Raw genomic sequence first — 21,488 nt, forward strand, 5'->3', positions numbered from 1 at the left:
TATCTGTGTAGTGCCAAGAGTGTCTCCAAGCACATGCACAAAAATAGAGAAATACAACTATATGTCATTGTGTGTAAACTTGTGTACTTGAGCAGGGGAGAAAAAGTCATCATCATAATGTCAGAAAGGAGTCAATAAGACGATCATTCATTCCAGAGTCTGTCCTCCTCCTATGAGAAAAATATAACCGTCTCCTTTTTTTCTCCGTTTTTGTCTCTCTCTTGTTTCTCTCAGACTGGTTGAAGGAAAGAAGGGGGTCAAAGTGGAAAACAGACCTTTTCTCTCAAAACTCATCTTCTTCAATGTCTCTGAGCACGACTATGGGAACTACACCTGTGTGGCCTCCAATAAGTTGGGCCACACCAATGCCAGCATCACACTATTTGGTAAGACTGAGCCCTGAGCTGGGCAGTGAAAGCAGGAAAGGGTCACGTGGGACAGAAGGAGTTGGAAGGAACAGCCGGGACGGGGTGGCACATGCAAGAGAATCAGGAGAAGCTGGGCAGAGGTGAGTGAGAAGAGAGGGGAGGAGAGTGACAGAGAAAGCTAGTGCATGGATGGGCACCGGTAGCCGGGAGAAAATGAGAAAGAATGCTCACGTTTCATTTGTAATGGGCAAAACCCTGAGGCAGGAGAAAAGGATGTTGGGATGGAGAACATTTTTTTCTCTTCAAGATCTCCTCAATTGACTAGGTTTGGGGGTTCGAATTGGGTATAATAGTGAAGCATTCATAGAGGGACATTCACTATTTCAATACTTTGTTCACCAGACCAGTGTAAAATGTTACCATTTCTGAACTTTTTCCCGGCTGTTGGGACATAGGAGAAACTGGATTCTATTTATAAGAGTAGAGTCATGGGCCTCGGGATCCTGAATATTAGCTTCAGAGGGAGAATTCACAAAGGAAACAGGGATTTCCTTGCTCTTCATTTGTGTCAAAGGGTGTTGTCTGACTGGATTAAGATATATTTGTCCAGCCAAGCCACCATCCCGCCAGAAGTCACATAGTCATTCATGCATTAATTCATTACACAACTGTTTATTGGAGGGCTAAAGTGTGCACAGCAAATCGCTCTTCCTTACACACCTGGCAACTATATTGGTGCCAGAAGCAAGTAAAGGAAGCAAACAAACCAGCTCCCTCACAGACCCTGGATGTCTCCAGCAAGGACACGGAGGTGAGCCTGGGTGTGGAGGTCCGTGTCAGCAGCCGGGACTGCAGGCTCTGGCAATGACTTGCAGCCCTTGGGAGATGCAGGTTCACCCTGCAGGCCTTTGAGGCCCAAAGGTTGCCTTTGAGGGGAAATCCCTCCACGCCCTCGCAAGTTCAGGACGTTGGCATTGTTCAAATCCATTCCCCTAGTCTGCCCTGGTGCCAAGCACTCTTGAATATGATGCGAGGGAAAGTGAGGAAATTAGCAATTAGCAAGAACAGGAATGCCTTTTTTCTCTGAGAACTCCTGGAAAACCCCAATAGCTTCAGGTCTCTCACCCTCACCCCCAGTGCCTACCACCTCCCTCCAGGGTGCAGTGTATCCAGCAAACCCCGAATACACCTGTGCTGCTCCATTGTCCCATCTCTGCTTCCAAATCCTATTCGGCCCCCCTTCTATCCAGCACATAAAACAAAGCCCAGCTTTATCCAAAGGGGGCTGGGAAGGGGATGGCTGCCTTGATCCCAGAGCTGGGAGCTCAGAATGGGCAGAGCTGTGATTAGAGTGATTGATCTGTCTGACATCTCTCACACAGGGATAGTCATAATTGCCCCTCACATTTGTCAGGCCTTTTCGGCTTTCTGGCAGGTGTCTGTCTGCAGAAACAGAAGGGCCGGGATTATAAAGGAACGGACCCCTCCTTCCCTGGCCTTGCAAATCTGAGGCTCTCCTAGCGGTGCCATCCACCCCTCCCCAGCCCTGCCCTCCACCCACAGCAGCCCTCATTCCTGTAAACAGTCTTCCTCCTCCTTTGACCTCCTTGCTCTTCTGATTGGGATGCATGACATGGTTTTGCAATTGGCTTTATCACTACTGTCTAATTCCCTGGCCTCTTCCCCTTAAGCCATCTGAAGATGAGAACATGGAGAAGGCACAAACCTGAAGAGTGAAATAGCTGACGTTTGTGACAAAGAATGCAGTGAAGCATGCGCCATAAATCTGCTCTTCTCAGCAGACCCCTGGGTGGCGATTAGAACCTCTGCCTCCCCACCATTGGTCTGTCTGCATCCACCCTGTGTGTCACTGGGACGTTCCTCCAATTGCCAGCCCTCTAGAGCCCAGGCTTCTCAAAACAACAAACAACAAACAAACAAACAAAAATACAGAAAAAAAAATGAAAACGTGATAGTATGTGTTCAGATAAGTTTAGAAAGACTGGATCAACCAAGATGAATGGGTTATACCCGGGAATGTTCTTTAATGCGGAGGTTTCAGAGCTTTTCCTTACATGCTAAATCTCTAAGAGGGAGAAAAGGCTGGAGCATTTTCCAAATTTAATCCAACAGAAAGCAATTTTCAAGCCTCAAATGAGAGACCATTTGTGCCCATCACAGCGGCTGACATAATTCCGCGGAACTAGTAAACGTCCTTAGTGTGCGAGGTGGGTGTTTCCACCCCACTGGCTCTCACTGAAGTTTAGTCCAGACAGGGCAGCCCCAAAACTCGTGATGGAGCCCACCATCAGCAATAAATACAAACTTCTACGGGAGTTTTCTGTGTCATCTCCCATTGTCAGCAGACCCCCAGCCCGGACCCTTCAAGCAGACTAGGGCCACGGGAAAGCAGCATTTGTGTTATGCAAATGTGTGAACTTTGTGATGCAGCCCATTCTCCTCTAGCACCACAGAAAGCCAGCTAACTATCTCCATTGTGCCACCAACTTTCACACAAATCGCATTCCCTCATCATGTGACCTGAACGTTGGAAAGTGAAGAGTGCTGTGCAGGGAGGCTCCATCCTGGCCAGTATGTCGGGGCCCCTTAAGCCAGATGGAGCAGGGTAATCCTTCCTATGGTGAACCAGTGTCCTGCGCACCTGCTCCCTAAGGCTGCAGGGATTGCAGGGCCCCCATCGTGGTGGTTCTTGGGCCATCTTGCTCCTGCTGCGGTGCCACGGGACCAGAAGTTCCTGAGCTTGGTCTCCCAAACTGAGACAATGTTGGGGGAGGGTAAGAAACCTCATCTGGGAAGGGACTTTGGTCCTTTGTTGCCACATCAGCCCCTCAGCTCAGCACAGCTCTGGGAAATGTATGAGTGGCCATCTCCTTCACTCTTCAACCATCGCGTCCAAGGATGGAAGCATAAGGCACGTTAGTGTTTCTCATGCTGCATCTTGTCCTACCACCTTTGGTTTTTGTGTCTTCCTTTATTTATCCACCCCCCCCCCCAGAAATGTATGTGAAAGGCAGTATACAAACTATATATGATGAATATATAGCGGCTGTATATAATATATGTGTTTGTTTTCATTTTTCTCTCCTGTATGTCCCTCACCCGATTTAGAACTAAATGAGCCTACAAGCTCAACTTTGTTGCAAGGTCAGTATCCCCCTTGCTTTATGGTTTTTCTCCCCTCCCCTTTCTCCCGAAGTCCCCCCTCCCCCCCTCCCACCCCTCATTACCTGTCTGTGAAGTTGCTTAGAGGATGCTCGAGAAAGCTAAGGTCACTGGAGCTGATGGAGCTCCAAGGGTAGCTTTCCTCTCTCCATGCACACACTGCCCCAGAAGGGCCAGGAGGGTGGAGATCAGTGTAAAGGCTGAAGGTAGAGAGCATGAGTTTGAACCAGTAGGGAGACAGTCCAACCCACTGAGCAGTTTTCATAGGAAAAATCTTCTCAGCCGCCCCTGAGCCACAGAAGCAAACACCGTGTGTGTGAAGAGGTAGGCATTCCCTGAAATGCGTCAGCTGGTTCGCAGCAAGATTCTCCAAGAAAAGCAGGTGGGCAGGATGCAGCAGGCATGAGAGTCTGTAAGCAGTGACCTGGAGGGAGATGCCACCGAGATCTAGTTCAGAGCCTGACGCTTAGTGGAGCTGTGCTAAATGTTATTGAGACTCAATTTCCTCTTCTATAAAATAGAATCGATCTGCCTTATATACCTTAGAGTTGTCCCAACGTTCAGCTGAAACTGCATAGTAGAAAGGCTTTGAACACTGCCAGGTGCATTTTGAATCGTCCCCGTCCCATCTCCAGATGCAGGCTGAAAGGCAAGAATTCCCTTGGTGTCACGTCACAGAGTCAAAACTCTTGTGCCCGGGCCCTCTTCATCTCATCTCCCGTTAAGCCCTTCCCCAGACACAGCTCCTGCGTCTCCTGCCCAGGTGCACACAGCCTCTCTGACTTTCCCAAGGCCCGCCAGCCCAGCGTAAGTGACTCACGAAGGTCCGCTAGCCTAGCGGAGGGGGTGTCGCTGACTGTGCCTGAGCATTGGGGCAGCAGGGAGCCTGGCCGAGGGCTGGAGGAGGCTCATGCTGCACCTGCCGCTCTTCTCCTCCCAAGGACAGTGCTGACCACAGGGTGGCTCGGCAGGAAGGCAGCTGTGAGGCTTTGCCCACCTCCCGCCCCAACCCCTGCCCTGTCTCATCCCATCTGCCCCCACACCCATCCCCTGCATCCCTTCCCATCTGCCGTGCAAACAATCTTTGGAGGCTGGCCGTAGGCTTGCAAGGTGGGAAAGGAGAGGGAAGGAGATACAGATACGTTATATGGGAAGCTCCTTGACACACGAGCAAAAAATACTTTTATCAGGAAAAGATTCAGGACTGCGTCCCTCACCTTGTGATGCTGGGTGCCGTAGTGAGGGCACCGCAAACAGGAAAATGCAACAAAGGAATAGAAAGTAAAAGTGAAGTCAATGGAGATATCAGGTCCCATTTATGATTCGACTTGTGTTTGTTGAGCCCCAGTGCAAGGATATCCACGGACCTAGAACCAAGAGCGTTAGGAGAGTAGCTAACCATAAATGGTAAAAGGGAGGCGTGCAGGACGGGAACGAAGAGAGACGGTGTGAGAGGCTGTGCTTTCAGAAGTGACCAAGCTCATTCGGATCACTTAGCTCTTTATTTGCAGAGAGAGTAGGAGATTTTAAAAGAGGCAGTGGCTGCTTCTGGGTTAGAATTTACCTGAAGGTGTGCTCAGCTGATGGAGGGGCCACCGTCCCACACCAGAACCAATGATGACAATACGGACTAGAAACACACAAGTCGTGTCTGGCCGCTGAGCACGGGAGTGGGAGCAGGACACCTAATGGCCAGGCTCCACCCCTCTGCCTCCCTCCTCTCTGCTGCAACAGTGCATTTGGGTGACAGGATCTGGGCGCCAGCTCTCAGATTCTCAGAGTGCTCTCAACCCCACCTCCTTCTTGTTGAGTACAGGGCAATGGGTCATTGCCAAAAGTTGTAGATTACAGACAATCTGGAATGTTCCAAGATTTGGATTAGCGCGGTCTTCAGGACAGCTATTGGACTCTTGTACAACTGAAGAATATCTTGGAGAAAACAGACCTTGCACCTGGGGCATTTCTCCATTCATCTGAGTTCTTTCTTTTTTTCTTTTTTCTTTTCTTTTTTTTTACCTCCTCCTTTGCTAGTCTGCTATCTATTTTCTCAGGGAATACCCCTAAGTTATGCTCATCTTATCTCAAAAATACCAAGCAAGATTCATACAAATGCATGGATTTCCACGGACAAGGTACACTTGGCTTTAAGAGAAGTTCTCAGCTGTTTTGTTACCCAATATCTGGACGGACTAGAGAGATTCTGATAAGAGAATTTCATTCCTCCTCAGCATTTTCTGCCACCCATGAAGTATTTCTCTGCTCCCCTTTTGCAAACACAACAGATTGCATGTCACCCTCTCGTATTAATATTTGGTGGTACAGGACTCCTGCCATGATAAATAAGGACTCGGGGATGCACCACCATCCCTCACCGAGCTCCCTCGCAGGCGAGCGTGCCGGGGCCCATTCTGCAAACTCAGCGTCTTGGTAGCTGTTCATTTCCCATCCGCTGTCCTTTGTCTTTTATCTCCTAGGCATGAAGTCAGATTTGATGGTATCAGTGGGCTGGGAAAGGTTGGCTGATTAATGCCTGTGAACCTCGCAGTGACTGTCAAACCAACTTATTAAAGAATGGGGGAGTAAGTAAACTCTGTGTATCAGAAGGAAAAAATTGCAGCAGGAAAGATGATCAGTCCTTCCCTGCAGAGGATTAAAGGTAGTTAATTAGGCGCAGCCACCCAGCAGTGAGCGCTTCTCTGGCACGTGTGTCTAAATACTGAAGGTAGAGAAAGGCGGTCTCCCATCCTCTTTCTGGATGGCGACTGTACCGCGCTGGCATACAACCAGCTCTCCTCTGCCCCAGAATCAAACAGAAGCCTAGGCACTTAGGTTTAGCTGCAAGCATTGGCTTCGGTGGCAGAGAGATCACATTCTGGATTGGCCGCAGACACCGACGAAGAGACTTGAGGGTAGTGGTTCTTTCTTTTTTCTTTTCTTTTCTTTTCTTTTCTTTTCTTTTCTTTTCTTTTCTTTTCTTTTCTTTTCTTTTCTTTCTTTTCTTTTCTTTTCTCTTTTCTTTTCTTTCTTTTCTTTTTTCTTTTCTTTCCTTTCATTCTATCTTTATTTTCAATACTTTATCCAATTATACATGGCTTCTCATTAATATATCAACAAAAAAAAAATCACAAACTTCAGTCAAACCTTGGCAAGGAAAATACTTGAAAATGGTTGGATTTTCAGGGATCTTTTGTTTTCTTGATAGCCAAGAATGAACTCAAAAACATGAGCCTATGGGTGGCTCGGACGCACCTTGAAGATTCAAGCAAGGCTCACACTCCTGCACACTGGTGCAACAGCGATACCACATCGCGCATGATATGGGAAGCATGTTAGCATTTCTGCGTCTCTCCTTGGCTCCAAATCAAAGCGGGTGGGATGGAGTGCAGCATCAGAGTAAATATAAAGAATATCTTGGCTGAAAAAAAAAAGAATATCTTGGCTGCACTTCCCCCCCCCCTCCCCGCCCCCGTTGTGATGATAGGTAAGGGGGACTTCTGGTCAACTTCATTTAACAAGAAGTTTCGAAACAGTGCGACCTGGAAAAGCTCAAGGATACACTCTAGCTAAGGATGAATGTCAGATAGTCCTTTACGAGGTGGACGCTGAAGAGTACTGACCTTATTCAAGTAGTGTGTGTTAGACATTCAGGAAGAAGAGTAGCTGGACTGGAAAAATTCAGATGAAGCTGTTTATAGATCTTTGCCTTTCAGAAAATCACAACTGGTCTAGATCACTGGTGGGAACTTACGCTTTCCGTTAATTCCTTTCTGTTAGAGCCAACAAACTACCAAGTAGAACCCTCCTCTGTGTCCTTCCTCCAGCAGAGTCTAAACTAGCACCCCATCAGTCTATGGCTGCCCCCACCAAATGTTCCTACATCTGCCTGCTTGTGGTTTGGGGTCGGAGGCCTATGACTACTTTTTCGTCCATGAGTCCCTCTTCCTCTTTCCTCCTGCCAGTCATCCTTCTCCCTGGTACAGAGAGACTCAAGTCAGTGGTGCCTGAATGAGACACTTCATGAAAACAGCCCCACCTTTGCTTCTGGGTGGGTCTTGAGGCCCCATCAATCATCCCAAGGAACTGTCCTTGCTAAATGCACAGATGACGTGGAACCAGCACTCCTGGCTTTTCTCTACTACCTTGACTTGACATCAGATCTGTGAATCGTACTTTTGATCTTTGATCATACATCACCTCTTACATCTTTTTCAGAGTGGCTTCCCAGCGTTGGCTAATGTCCACTTCGGTCAAGAGGGATATTATATCTCAAGTGCGCTTAAAGAATAGATAGAGAGCTTGAATACATACATATATATTCATCTGACTTTGGTCCAATGTTTTAGGTTAGTTTAGGTTGAATTATAACCAGGTTGTCTTCCTTCTATACGCAAGGACTTTTTTTTTTTAAGACTTTATATATTTATTCATGAGAGACCCAGAGGGAGAGAGGCAGAGACACAGGCAGAGGAAGAAGCAGGCTCCATGTGGGGAGCCTGATGCAGGACTTGATCCTGGGTCTCCAGGATCACACCCTGGACCAAAGGCAGCGCCGAACTACTGAGCCACCCAGGGATCCCCTATATGCAAGGACCTTTGCACAGAGAGTGGTATCACTTTTATGCAAAGAACTCCATGCACTTTTTTTTTTGTTGTTTTCAACTTTATTGAGGTATAATTTATGAAATTATAAGACATTAAGATATCTTATAAGATATAAGATATTATAAAGTGTAATCATGGTGATTTCATATACAAATGCATTGTGAAAGGATTTTGCATCCTCTCTGTATCCAGGCTGAACAACTACAGAGACCCCTAGTTAAAGAGGGAAGTGAAATATTCGAGACTGGACCACTTCTGGCCAGTCAGGACATCTGCTATTAGCAGGGAAGGCTCTGTGGATTGTACAGAAGGCATGGAGTTGGTGAAATGTGGGGTCTCTCATGGTCTAATCATCAGAGAGAAGCGGGCATCCCAGTACATCTCCACAAGCAGGTCTTACTTAGCAAGTGCAAGTGTAGCAGCATAGGTGCAGGTCTCACCACACGAGGTTGCCCCCTCTGGGCCTGCTTGCTGTAGCCTGGCTCATCAAGGGAAGTCAGGCATCACAAGCCTGAGCCCTCTGGCACAGGGTTTCTAAAATGCGTAGATAAATGCCAACGCTGTACATCTCAAATGTGGCATGGACACCTGTGTTCAGATTGCTGCAGTATAATCCATTTGTATCAGCCAATTTTATACTTAAGGCCTACAGACCAATTAGGGGATAGTCTGGTGGCCAAAGAAAGAAAGTTGTTGTACAAAGAAGTATTGATTGGCTCGGGGCCTCAGGCTCCCCGGGGCACCAAGTCTCCTTGCTACCATCAGATGGATGTGTTGGCTCCATTGGATCGATGATCCAGTCTGACCATCATTCAAATCCTGCCCCAGCCCCCCACTCCCACTCAACCTTATGGCAACTGACTTCCCAGCAAACTGGAGGGATGTACATAGGAGAGCTGGGCTGTGGTCAGGACAGCAAGAACCAAGTGCAGGAGGGCTGAGGAAGGCCTGGGGCCAGGAGGGCCACCTCTTTCCCAGAGCCATCTAAGGGCAAAGCACATGCCTCTGACTGCTTTCTACCTTAACAGCGGCTTGTTTTTAATTTCTTTTAGAAGTGAAAACTACAGCTCTGACCCCTTGGAAAGGTTGGTATATTGATTTCCAGGCCGCTCTGCCTGGGTGGGGATGGGTATCCAAACCTCTTCACTTTCTTCCCAGATGCCTTCTCTTCTGAGCTAACCCCAGGAAGCAGCCCAGTGGGATCCTTCCCTGACCTTGGGCCATCTCTGTGCCAATCTCGATTAACCTATCTCCAAGGACCTGCAATCCCCCTGGGTAGCTTCCACTTGTAGACATCTAACTGCTGTTTGCTGGCAGCACTAATGAGCACCTGCCAGGGCCCAGAGTTGCTCCACATCTTGGCTGCTCCATACCAAGCCGGCCTCTCCTTACATGCAGATGCTCTAATGCAATGATCTTCTTAGACCCTGGCCTTGCATGCTGTCCTTTGCTTACCCTGTTCTCTCTTTCTCTCTTTCTAACTTGGAGCTGGAAGGGAAGTGGTGGGAGGGAGGGGGAAGCTCTAGGGTGAGTCACTTGGCTACGAATAAAACACGTCTTATTTGAGGCTTTCATTCCCACTAGATGTTTCTGATGGACACACTGACACTCATCACAGTTCCCTGGGACCCTAGCTGTCCTGGTAACTCGTCATTGTAGGCCTCCAGAGCTCTTGAAGGAGGTAAAGGGAATAAAAGCATCCGCAGCAGCGTGGAGGCATGGCTGCGTGATAAACGGAGGCCTCATCTGTGTGGCTCATGTCACCAGGCGGATGTGCTGAGCTGGTGCTCTGAGACAGCCCTGCCCCAGGATCTGTGAGCCACACCTGCCTGGACAAAGGGGCCTCGTCTCCTAGATTTCTTTCACGTGCTGGCGAGCGTGGGGTAGCCACATGAGCCCAGGTGGGACGGGCCCCGTGGCCTTACTTCCCCGCCTCATTTTTGGAAGATGTGTGACTTGCACAATGTGACGGGTTAGTGCATGAGTTAGTGGAAAGAATATTGTATTTGGAGACAGAAGTCAAGGGAGCCTGGGGAAGTCCCTTAAGCCCTCTGAGGCTGTTTCCACCCCTGGGAGCTGAAGAGAATAATCCTCATCTCATACCTGAGTGTCTTCGAGGGGCTGGGACACCTTTCCCCACTGCAAGAACTCTTCCTGAAATCCTAATCAACATGGTTTTACTTCCTTGTCTACTTTCCCTCAACCATAAGAACATTCAGGGACAGAAAAAGAGGGGAAGGGTGTTTGGAAGGGAAAACCGAGATAGAGGTAGGGGAAGAGTGTTTTGCTTTGGTTCGGCTGGTCTTTTTGCTCTTTTCTCTAAGTAGAATCTTAAGACAAAGGAAAACAGGGAGACAAAGTAAACAGGAACACATCAGTATGCATCAAAATGTTCTGGTTCCTTCCTTTTTTTTCAACAAACATTTGTTAAATACCTGCCACGGGCCCAGTTAGACACAGACCCGGCCCTTAAGGAGCTTCTAGCACAGAAGAGGAAACCCACGTTAGACAAATAAAGGGAAATAGGACACAGATGGTGTGTATTTTAAAAGCTGGATGCATATGGTGCTGTGGAAAAAAGAATAAACAGGAGCCAAATCAAGGAAGTCTGCCTGGAGGAGGTAACTGGGGCCCAGAACAGAATCTGGAAGGAGTGGTAGTGATTTGGGTGAAGGACATTTCAGGCGGAGGGGCAGGGGTATGAGGGTGGGAAGGGAAGATAGTGGGCGGGATGCCCGTGTGCCCGGCGCTCGTGCGGCGCGGTGTGGCAGGCAAAGCGTCTCAGGAGGCAGGTGGCAAGCGGGTGACCGAATGTCGTGCGTGTCCTACAAAGTGGACGCTTTGGACTATGATGCTTTGGGCCTGGACTATGACGTTTTGAAAGGGCTGCAGGACCCACACAGGTGAGAGTCATGACGAACACAGAATCCTAGTTACCGTGCCCCGGAATGAGCGTCTGGGGAAGTTCAAGGGGGCAAGGCCGCAGGTGGCAGGGCCCAGTCCGTGAACGGTTGTGGAAGCGGAAAGGAGAGCTGATGCAGCCCGCCTCTCTGGGAGGGCGCCTGGGGCTGCCTGGTCTTGGGATGAGCTTTGTCCAGGCCAGGTTCCCGAGACATGCCCGGGGGAGGGTGAGGCGGGGCGGGGTGGGGGGAGTGAGTGGAGGGGGAGGAGGCTGGAGGGACGTGATCCCCCACAGGATCCCCCACAGGAGCAACAGTGTTCTGCGGGCCCAGGACGGGGAACAGCAGAGAGCTTGGGGAGTGATGCTGCGGCAGGAGGCCCGGCACACCTGGCGGCCTCCCTGTCCTCCGTGGGAAGGGTTCTGTGATGCAACAGGTCAGGACCCCGCTCGCAGGCCCTCGTGGAGCTTTCCCGCAGGCAGAAAGCAACCCTGGGGGCGTAGCCGCGGAGGGCGCACCTGCAGAGGCATCTGCCCAGCCATTGTGAGGCACCTTGGGGTGCTTCCCTGCTCCCCCCGCAGCACTGCAGAGGCCCTGGCTGCGAACGTGGGCTCCCAACTTCCCCACGTGGTAGCAAAGCCGGGTCCCCGCTGAGCTGTCCACCTGGCCTCCGTGAGACTCCTGCCAGAGAGGCGGCTCCAAATGGGAGGTTGGGTGGGGGGGTGCAGGAGGGAGCCCGGGGGGTTGGGGTGCAGGCAAGACCCCAGAGCCGCTAAATGCAGAGCAGTGGCATGCACCCCATCCCTTCCCCACGGAGCATCTTCTGGGCGGCGGGCCGGGCAGCGGGGCGAGGGGGGGAGCGGGCCGCAGGGCCGCGCTTGGGAGGGCAGGACAGGCTGAGGGAGAGGCCCGTGGCTCAGAGGCCCACGGCCAGAAGCACGGGGCCAGGCACGCGGACACCAGCATCACGGGAACCCGCTCCACCAGGCCCGCTGGGCCACTGGCCCTGAATCCAGCTGCGTGGCTCGCCGTGAGCCTCGGTGGGGGCAAGAGTCCGGATGCGAGGGAGCTGGGCCAGGCGGCAGGGCTTCCTCGGGGCATGGGACACACAGCCTCAGCCGAGAAGGCCGCGCTTCCCTGCCGGGCTCCGGAAGGGTGTCCTGCGGAAAACACAGCTGCCCGTGACCCGGGGGTCCTGAGGGCCCGTGCACCGGAGCGCGCTGGCCAGATTTTCCAGGACAGAGCCAGTCAGTGAGCAGCGGTTAGAGACGAGCATCTCCCAGACTGAGACGCAAGTCCCTGGAGCTCAGGAGTGCTCCTGTCACCTGTAGCCTGCGTGGGCCGAGGGGAGGAGGGCGGCCCGGGGCTGGCCTGTACTTTGTGCCGCCCAGAAGGCCGCGCCCAGCACTTCCTGAGCGCAGGCACCACCTGGCCGCGGACACGAGGTTAGGGCACACGGTACCTCTCAAGCTCGGGACCGTCCCTTGAGCCCCTGGCCCAGAACCAGAGATTTGCCCCAAGGGTCTAGGAAGTAAAATTAGATGGCAGTGCCTCCAGGCCAGGGGCCCCAGCATGTGCTGAAGACCCCCGCGGCGGCCCGAAGGCTGGCTTCAGGCTGCTCCACATGGGCCAGCGGCGTGTCTGGAAGCTCTGCGGCATCCGACTCAGGCGGGCAGAGGGGTCTGACCTGGTGTTTTGGCATCTGTGAGGACGTGTCCTTGGGGGCAGCTGCACTAAGTCCCTCTGTCCGATCCGCGCCACGGAGCGCTCCAGAGCCAGCCCAGGCTGAGGAGGTGCCCGCACTGGGTCCCCAGCCCATGTGGGGCTCCTAACGCGGCCTGCTGGTCACCACTCCTGGCCCCGTGTGTCGCAGGCGCCATTGGCCAGAAAGCTTATGTTTCAAGCCATCGGGAAAGTGCTGGGACCCGTCAGGCACCTCCCTGCTTTCTTGCACCCCGTACGTGGCCCGTCCCGTCCTGTCCCCTCCTGTGCACCTGCCGGCGGCCCGCATCCACGCAAGCCTCCCCTCACCTGCAGGAGCACAGCAGAGGCCACCTATCCCCTTACCTGACACCACCTCGACCCCTTTAGGGCGCAGGACACTAGCTAGGTCCACCAAGACCTCGTCCACATGACAAAGAGGCCAGGTGCTCGGGGCCGCGGTGGCACGGGATAGGCCATGTGGCCTCCCTGGTGCACCGGGTGGCAGCTGGGGGCCTCCAGGTGTTTCTGGGCAGACACCGCTCAGTAGTGGGCAGATGGAGACGCACACGGTACCGGGTCTCGCTGCCTGGCAGCTCTCTGTCCACCATCCATCAGTGTGTGCTGTCTTCTTGAGCGTGACCCAAGGCAGGGCCTCAGCACGGGCAGGGGGGTGAGGCCACTGTCACCCGAGCCTCCCCGCCTCTCCTGGCCGGCGGGGAGCATGCATCTGGGGGTCCCAAGCTGCAGAAGGGTGCACCCAGGGCAGCGCCCCTCCCCGGCCTCGTGTGCAGGGCCGGCCCACAACATGTGGCAGGGAGAGGGTCGCCTCCCCAGAGGCAGAGCCGCTGCTGGCCGTGACCAGTGTGCTCTCTCCACAGGCCCAGGCGCAGTCAGCGAAGTGAATAACGGGACGTCGCGGAGGGCAGGCTGCATCTGGCTGCTACCTCTCCTGGTCTTGCACCTACTCCTCAAGTTTTGATGCGAGCGCCACGTCCCCCCCGGGAGAAGCTGCTGCCACAGCAACCACCCACCCCACAGCAACGGCAACTCCGACAGCGACCAGAGCACCCCCGTTCCTTATGAGCTAGAATCCAACGAAATTCCAAGAAACAGCCTAATGGGACACAAATTCGAGGGAGGGGAACAAAGAACACTTTGGGAAAACACGTTTTCAAAGGGAAATTGAAAATCCGCCTCGCAGGCCTTGCAGATCCGTAGGCACAGCTGAGTTTTCTTTCTCTGCCCCAACGGAAGGAAGGCACACCGGCCTTTGGACCAACCCACAGCTGCATCGTGACCTGTTTGTGACCAGGGTGGGCCGGGCTCAGCCACTCTGCCCCTTACCGTGCCCCCAGCAAGGAAAATTCTGGAGCAGGCCATCCCAAATTCAATAGAGACGAACAGAGTGAGTCGTGCAGGCCCGGATGTGCCGCTGTGGCTCCTTTCAGAGACTGTGCCACTGTTGTGTGTGTGACAAAGTGCAAAATTCAAGGAAAAAAAAATAAAGAAAAAGGAAACTAAACAAGACAGCCTGACAGCTACAACAATCCCACAATCAACAATCACAAAAAGATATCGTTAAACCTTCTTTTTTTTTTTTTTTTTTTTTGGGTTTTCGTTTTACTACATGGACACCATGGATTAAATAAGGGATTCTGGTTCATTATTAATTTTATTAATTATATTTTCTGATATGAGTCTAGAATTTAGTGCAAAAACAAGACGAGACTAAAAAAAAATACACAAATGAAAGGGGTGAAGAGAAGTATGATTGTTAAACATTAAAGATAGTGTACTTCTTAACTAGGTTTACAACTGGTGGACCACACACCGGGCATTAACCACCCGGTGAGGATATGTCAAATCCACCAAAAAAACACATACGATTTAACCAACATCTCCACCAGCGCTACAGATTTCTCCTTATTCTGGCATTTAATGCAGACAATACTTTGCTTCTACCTGCTGTTTAGAAATGGAAGGGTGATCCGCACTGTATCCTGAGTTTGTTGGCTATGCTTCTTTTGATGGCATATATTATACAGTATATATATACATATATTTTTTTTGTTAGAGTTCTAGCCATTTTATTTCTCAGCAGGGTCCTTTCTCAGACATTACTGCATGCTGTATATGGCGTTAGCTGTGTGTTGATCTTCTAAAAGATGATAGAGTTTACTGGTAATTGTGTAATCAGCTCCTGCCTTTTTATTTTCTTGGGTTATTTACACGTCAGAGACATTTATAAAAAGTGAAAAAAGAAACAAAACAGAACAAAACAAAACACTAATACCAGGCGCAGCATCTTTTCCAGGTGTGGCTCTCGTAGGCGAAGGCCCTTGACAGGAGGCCTGGCTTCTCCATCATGCCTCGGGGCGTGAGCAAACAGCAAGCAACTGAACCAACTAAACAGTCAGTAACCACTTGCTTTAGCCCATTATGGGAATCTCTGATGCCTTTGTGACTACTGGAGAATTGAGTCCTCTCGGTTCATTTTATTTAATTTCCCACCTTTGTGTGCGTGTGTATGAAAGAGAAAAAAAATGCAGTTTTTAGATAACCTTTTTTTTTTTTTTCCTCCCCCGAAGTCTGGGAATGGGAGAGGCCTCGGGGAGGGGTCCTGGATGTGATGAGGGAAAGTGGGATTGGGGGCTAGGGGAGGGAGGGGTTGTCTCTGACTTGACATTAAAAAGTGTTCCATGTCCCTCTTCACCTGGTGTGGTACCTCATTCTCAAGCTGGGGTGGGGGGCAGGGGGGAGGTGGGGCTGAGGGGCAGGAGAGCCTGCCTGGCTTGTAGGGGGGAGATGTGGAGGGGAACGGGCGTCTGACTCACGCTGCTGCTCTTTAGCTCCCTCCTTGGGGTCCAGTGGGTTCCTTCTGTGGATGTGCTCTGGTGACGGATGGCTTCAGGAAACCACCTTCATCCTCCTCACAGAAGCAGCCGAGGGGTGGGCCTCATGAGGACCGTGTCTCCAATGCCTTCAAGAAGGTGCTGGCGGAGGTTTGCAGCATCCTGCTTGTGTCCAAACCCCTCGCTTCGTGTCCTGGGCAAAATGTCAAGGCCAGTTACGGAAAGGCTTTAATGGGTGATTAGTTCTGGAAGGCAGCAAAGTGCAGCTATCACAAAAAGAAAAGACAAGGGGGAAAAAAAGCACAAAACATTGTGGGTTAGTATTAAATATTCCCAAACTCTACCAACTGGGGTTTTGGGGACTCTCCTCCCTCCATGCCTACCCCAGAAACCTTGCTTCAGGTCACAAATTAAGAGGAAGAAGTAGATTTTTAATACCAAATAGTATTCCAATAATGTGGCTCTGTTCTGATTGATTCTGGGAATTAAATAAGCAGCTGAAGATTCTCTGAGAGGCGGAAATAAGGGCGAAGCTGAAACACGCAGGGATTACTAGACTTGTGTCCTCGGGTGTCAGTTCAACCCGAGGGGGGTAGACAGACAATGTTTAGGAAGGAGTAGTTTCATTTCTGGGTGTTACTAACAAAATTGAGAAAAGATGGTTGACTTCAGGTCTCTCTGTGCCCTTTGGACATTCCACGCTCACTACCAGGTGCCGGATAGTCCCCCTTCTTCCCAGGAGCGTGATCTGGAGCGGTCTGGCCCAACCTCACATAAATTTGGCTGCTTTGGAGTCACCCCTCCCTTATATCCCAGGACTGCAATGGCATGAGCTTTGGGTGTCCTTAGACTGAGTGGATGGGTGGGATTTACCAGTTCTCCGTTGCCTGAAACTGCTGTAGACACTGGCGTGTGGATTCATGTGCAGGTCATGGTCCATGGGATTTAAGTGAACCCTGGAAACTCCCATATTGCCAGATTTGAGCCCAGATACCTCTGAATAAAATGTTCCAAGGCATCTGCAAAGAGACACTTCCCTGAGCTCGCTGGGATGAGAGAACACGCGGACACATGACCTCCATTTGAAACAGAACTTTCTCTTTCATACTCACTGAGCATGCTTGAGATCACCCCTTCGCCATCCTCCCATGAGGAACCGGTCAGTCACAACCAACTCAATAAAGTGACATTAATGAGGAAGACTTGAATTTACCTATTTGCGAATTCAATAGCCCTTCTTGTCTCGTAGTCCTTTAGAACTCTGGTTATTCAAGAGCACGGGCCTCACGGAAGCCGCTTTGGCATGAATGATGGGTTCAGCAGATAGGAGAACCTCTTCCCCCCCCATCCTGCCTAAGAAGGGAGTTCCTCTCCTCTTCTGCTTCGTGAGCCACATGAGTCCCCATCTGCTAAATTTCAGTCTTTAAAGGGAGTGTCTATGTGCTCACAAGAAAGGGCCTTTAACCAGATGTACAGTTCAATCCAGGAAGACATGGCTTTGATTAGGAGTTCATAGGGACAATTCTCAGGCTTGTCTCTTTTCAGGAAAAGGAACTTGGCTAGAGAGTTCTTGTTCATTATAGAAAAGCATCCTGAATAGTGTCTGACGTTCTCTTTCTTGATACATTTACTGATTGAAGACCATTCCTACGGGCTGGCCTGGATTTTAGGTGTACTGGAGTCACTGTCGTACATTAGGATTCATCTACCCCCCTAACTTTGGGATGTCCTTTGGGGGAACCATGATTTAGATCTGGCAGGTTTTATCCCATTAAAAGTCTCTCCTGTTTTAGGGGTTGGTGAAGAATGTTCTAGCCCTAAGCACTCTAAGAGAACTCCTGAGGAAGCCCATTCATCTTCTTTCAAAAATGTCTGCTGCTTTCTGGCCACATAGATGTGCAATGGCTCACAAATTGTTGTTAAATCTTTCCCCATAATTCTTCTCCATAGTGGGTTCAGATGTCTCACCTGAAGCATTATGAGTACTTGTCCAAGGACGGCCTTCTGATGAGTGGAACTTGTAAATCTGCAACTATAATCACAGTTGATGATCCACAAAAGTTTGTGTTGCTGTGGATGGTGATAATGATGGGGATGATGAATGACAGCTATTGTTCCTCAAGCCGGGGATAAGTTAGCAAGTGAATTAACACTAAAATCTGATACATTTCACTAGACCGACCTACCTTTACTGTTTATCTCTGTTTAGGAGGGAGGACAGTCACACCAGTCAGTCACAGAAATGTCCTTTTAATGTGTGCTTTTGATTTTTAAAAAAAATGTAAAATCTGGGATCAGCAAAATATCCACAATTTTTTTTTTTTTACACTTACAATAGTACAGATTTGAGGTACTTCTCAGGACAGGAGAAAATCTATGCAAAAGGAGCGATGTGGCACAGGAGCTGGTCCTGCTCATGATAAGCCCACACACCCTTATGCTTCTATGGCTGGATGTATATGCGGATGCCAGCCGTTTACTCTTCATCAGATAAGCAACGAAAAAGAACTGAGATTAGTGGTATCTGAGAGAGGCACTAAATAATACCTCTTTCCAGCATTAAAAAAAAAAAAAAAAAGTAAACTAAATCCCAGACCTAATTTGGTTCACAACTTGCTCACTGGGGTTTGATTGTATAGTTAGTATCTCCTTTATCATTCCAAACTGCTCAATCAGGTCTTTCTAAAGCATCCATCCCTGCCTCTCTCCGCTTTTAATTCAGATGCTATTTCCGTGAGTGTCCAACTCTATCTTTCTCTAAGGCAATAAATGCAAATTAATATCCCCGTGATTTGTGAGTAACTGAGATCTCTGAGTCTCTGCATCTTCATCCTAATTTCCCTGTCCCTCACGACTTCATATCTCTCCCATCTTATCCACATTATATGATTAGAACAACACGGCTTTCTGTAGCAGACTGTCCGATTCCTGAGCTCAAGATATGATCACTTCTTATAATTGATGTCTGAAGCGTGTTGGTGCATTATTTTTTATGAAGGAGTCTTAGTTTGGTTTTCATTTTCTGAATGCAGATGTTACCCCCATGCAAGCTTCCATGTAATGTAGATATCGCTTCTGATATATTGTTAAGGTACATGAATTTATTTATATACTTCAGGGATTGTTAACATTATTTGAAAATGAATTATGCCTCTGCCAGAACACCTATTTGATTAAAACTTCCTAGAGTACAAGTTGGCTGTGGCCATGGCATTTACCTGGCTTCCAGTGACTCTCCTTTTGGAATTTCTAAGTATCAGTGCAGTATTTTGGATACAGAGCCAAACTGCTTGTCAGTAGAATTAAGAACTAGTCCAGATTCTATTGCTAGCTAGTTGGATTCTCCTTATCTTTTACATAAGATGTTTTGATGGAGGATCACTCAACATTTTCAATCTTTAAAATTCAATCATGTAATTTTAGGTTTTACAAGGTTTCTGCAGAAAAAACTTTGGAAAGTTGTGTTTATGATAAATGACAATGGAAGGTGTAATTGGGGTGAGTTCTAGAGCCAATGTATTATCTGTGTTCCCAGGATGGCTTATAAGAAGGGAACATGCATGATCAAAGCTGCCATTTCTATAGATTTTTAAAGTGCCTCCTGAAGGAGAATTTGAGGGATGGACACTGCAGCTCCTGGAAAGGAGTGTTGTCTGTGTTGTCTAATAAAAGACAGTGGCTTTTTCTGGAACAAGAAATGATGTTAGCCCCAAGCTGCTGTGCAGTTTTGCTTTCTGTATGACACAAGTAAAACAAGAGAATGAACTGCCATATGTCTTAAAGTCTAGGAAAATAGAAGATATTGGGGCTAAGCAAAATACTCAGAGTTCTCACTAGGAGTGTGTGTAGGGGGGCGTGCGCACACACACGCGTATGCTTGTATGTGCATGCACATGTGTGTGGGGAAGAATTTACTGTAATTATTAAATTACATAATCCTGGCAGCCCAGGTGGCTCAGTGGTTTAGCACCGCCTTCAGCCCAGGGCGTGATCCTGGAGACCCAGGATCAAGTCCCATGTCGGGCCCCCTGCATGGAGCCTGCATGTTCCTCTGCCTGTATCTCTGCCTCTCTCTATCTCTCTCTCTCTCTCTCTCTCTTTCTATCCTCTCTGATGAATAAATAAATTTTAAAAATCTTTAAAAAAATAAATAAATTACATCATCCTTTAGCATAGATGGCACATGTTAAACCCAAGATTCATCTTTAAAATAACAGGAGAGAGTGATGAAAAGAGAGCTCCAAATAAGATTTCTTAATAATTATATCACATCATCCTGATATGTGCTCTGCTCAAGGGTCCAGAAATATTTGTGCAGGTCTCATTTGACATATTTGTGTATTGTTGGTTCAATTCTAGGTTCACTGAGTGCCCCTCACCATTCATCCTGCCCCTTAGACTCTGTGCTTCCTTTATACTCTTCTGTGAAGAGCATGAGATAGAAGAGGGAGTGGACAAAGATTAGACTGAGCTTGGTGTTGGAAACTGCATGCTCCCTGGTCCCTTTTTCCAAATGTTTGTTCCTGGCCATTCTCTTAAGCTTCAGCTTCTTAAGGTTTATTTGCAAAGTTGATGGATCAGGTGAAGTCATCAGGCCATATGCCCTGCACTGTGTGAACTGCAAAAGGAAGAAGAGCGCAAGCCATAGAGCACACACATGGGTGAGGGAGTCTTGGTATTCCTTTAGAAGGAGGGGTTAGAAAGAAAATGAAACAAAATAAATGCTTTATCAATCACGTCACTAATTCAAGACAGTGCCATGTCATTCTTTTCATTCCTGTCCACAATTATTCTCATTTGTACATGGCCACTTGGAAAGGAAGATAGACAAGAACTAAGATGTACAGTAATAGATGCTGTCTGGTAAGCACAAAATTCTATTCTTTAGGTGTCCATCCTAGAGTTTAATAATCAAGAAAAGTGAAAATAAAGTGATAAAATAGAGAAGAAATTCAAAAGATACAACTTATTCCCGAGGCTGTATGTGGGAGGCGGTCTACACATACGCACAGCAAACGTGCTTTGTGGCGTCAACAGTAAGTTCTTGGAGGGTAGAGGTGAGGCCCTGCCTCCTTCCTCACCAATCACTGTGAGCACCATTGCTAGACAGGCTCTTGGCAAACTACGATCAGCTTTTGCACATTAAAGGTAGCACATGCTATTGCATGTCAACTTCCCCTCATTTTTTGAGGAATAAGTATAGGTAGAGTCGAGAGGATACGAAACAGGAAGCCAAAGGAGGAGTTCTAGCCCAACATGAGCTAGAGTGTGCAGTGAGATCTGCAACAGGTCGTCGTACCTTACAGGGCCTCAATTTCCTAATGGCTGAGATGGATGTTGTACAAACTGGTCTTAAAAGGCCTCCCAAGTCTGAAACACTCTGGACCTTCCTTCTCCATTCTTCCATAGTTCACATCTATTTCCTGAAACGCGGGAAGTCCACATTTGAATTGGTATTATGGAGATATTAAGAGGTATCACTATTCACAGTCAAGTAGGCAGGGCCCCTTTTTCAGGCATGGAAATACAGATTCAAAAGGCCACCGTTCTCAAAGCTTTGGATGTTAAGCTATCCTTGGAGACTCTGACGAAAACAACCTCAGTCATATTCTTGAGACAAGACATCCAAGCAAGTACACATGCTCCAAAAATACTTATAAAATGCTCTAGAGGGTTATAGATGGTTTGTGGACTATTCTAAACCCATGTTAAAGAACCCTACTGTGGCATTTCACTCTGAATTTCGCTTATAGGCTGTTTACATTTCTCACATATATTTGATAAGGATTGTATCCTGCATGCTTTGATTTTTAATCAAATAAACAGAAAGCAGCCGCTTCTAGAATCACCCAGGGAGTCCCATATGGATTGAAGCTCAT

At 48.9% G+C, this 21,488-nt stretch overlaps 2 protein-coding genes across 9 annotated transcripts in view; one reads left to right on the plus strand and one right to left on the minus strand.

The window, feature by feature from the left end:
* The window catches only part of NTM (neurotrimin), a 942,893-nt gene extending 922,534 nt beyond the window's left edge, over window positions 1-20,359 (plus strand). For 4 of the 8 annotated variants that reach the window (XM_077894211.1, XM_077894212.1, XM_077894217.1 and 1 more), the window contains exons 7-10: window positions 235-386; window positions 3,498-3,533; window positions 9,206-9,238; window positions 13,636-20,359. In XM_077894211.1, the coding sequence (XP_077750337.1) occupies window positions 235-386; window positions 3,498-3,533; window positions 9,206-9,238; window positions 13,636-13,736 (322 nt within the window). In that variant the 3' untranslated portion in view covers window positions 13,737-20,359. Of the gene's footprint in view, window positions 1-234; window positions 387-2,059; window positions 3,400-3,497; window positions 3,534-9,205; window positions 9,239-13,635 lie in introns of those variants that run through there. The other 4 variants (XM_077894213.1, XM_077894214.1, XM_077894218.1 and 1 more) reach the window with 4 other exon arrangements.
* Window positions 14,343-21,488, minus strand: part of OPCML (opioid binding protein/cell adhesion molecule like) — a 1,083,697-nt gene continuing 1,076,551 nt past the window's right edge. The window contains exon 7 of the mRNA XM_077894225.1: window positions 14,343-15,875. Coding sequence (XP_077750351.1) covers window positions 15,838-15,875 — 38 coding nt within the window. The 3' untranslated portion in view covers window positions 14,343-15,837. The remainder of the gene's footprint in view (window positions 15,876-21,488) is intronic.

Source organism: Canis aureus, chromosome 3 (assembly GCF_053574225.1).
Source record: "Canis aureus isolate CA01 chromosome 3, VMU_Caureus_v.1.0, whole genome shotgun sequence".
In the NCBI taxonomy this organism is placed as follows: domain Eukaryota; kingdom Metazoa; phylum Chordata; class Mammalia; order Carnivora; family Canidae; genus Canis; species Canis aureus.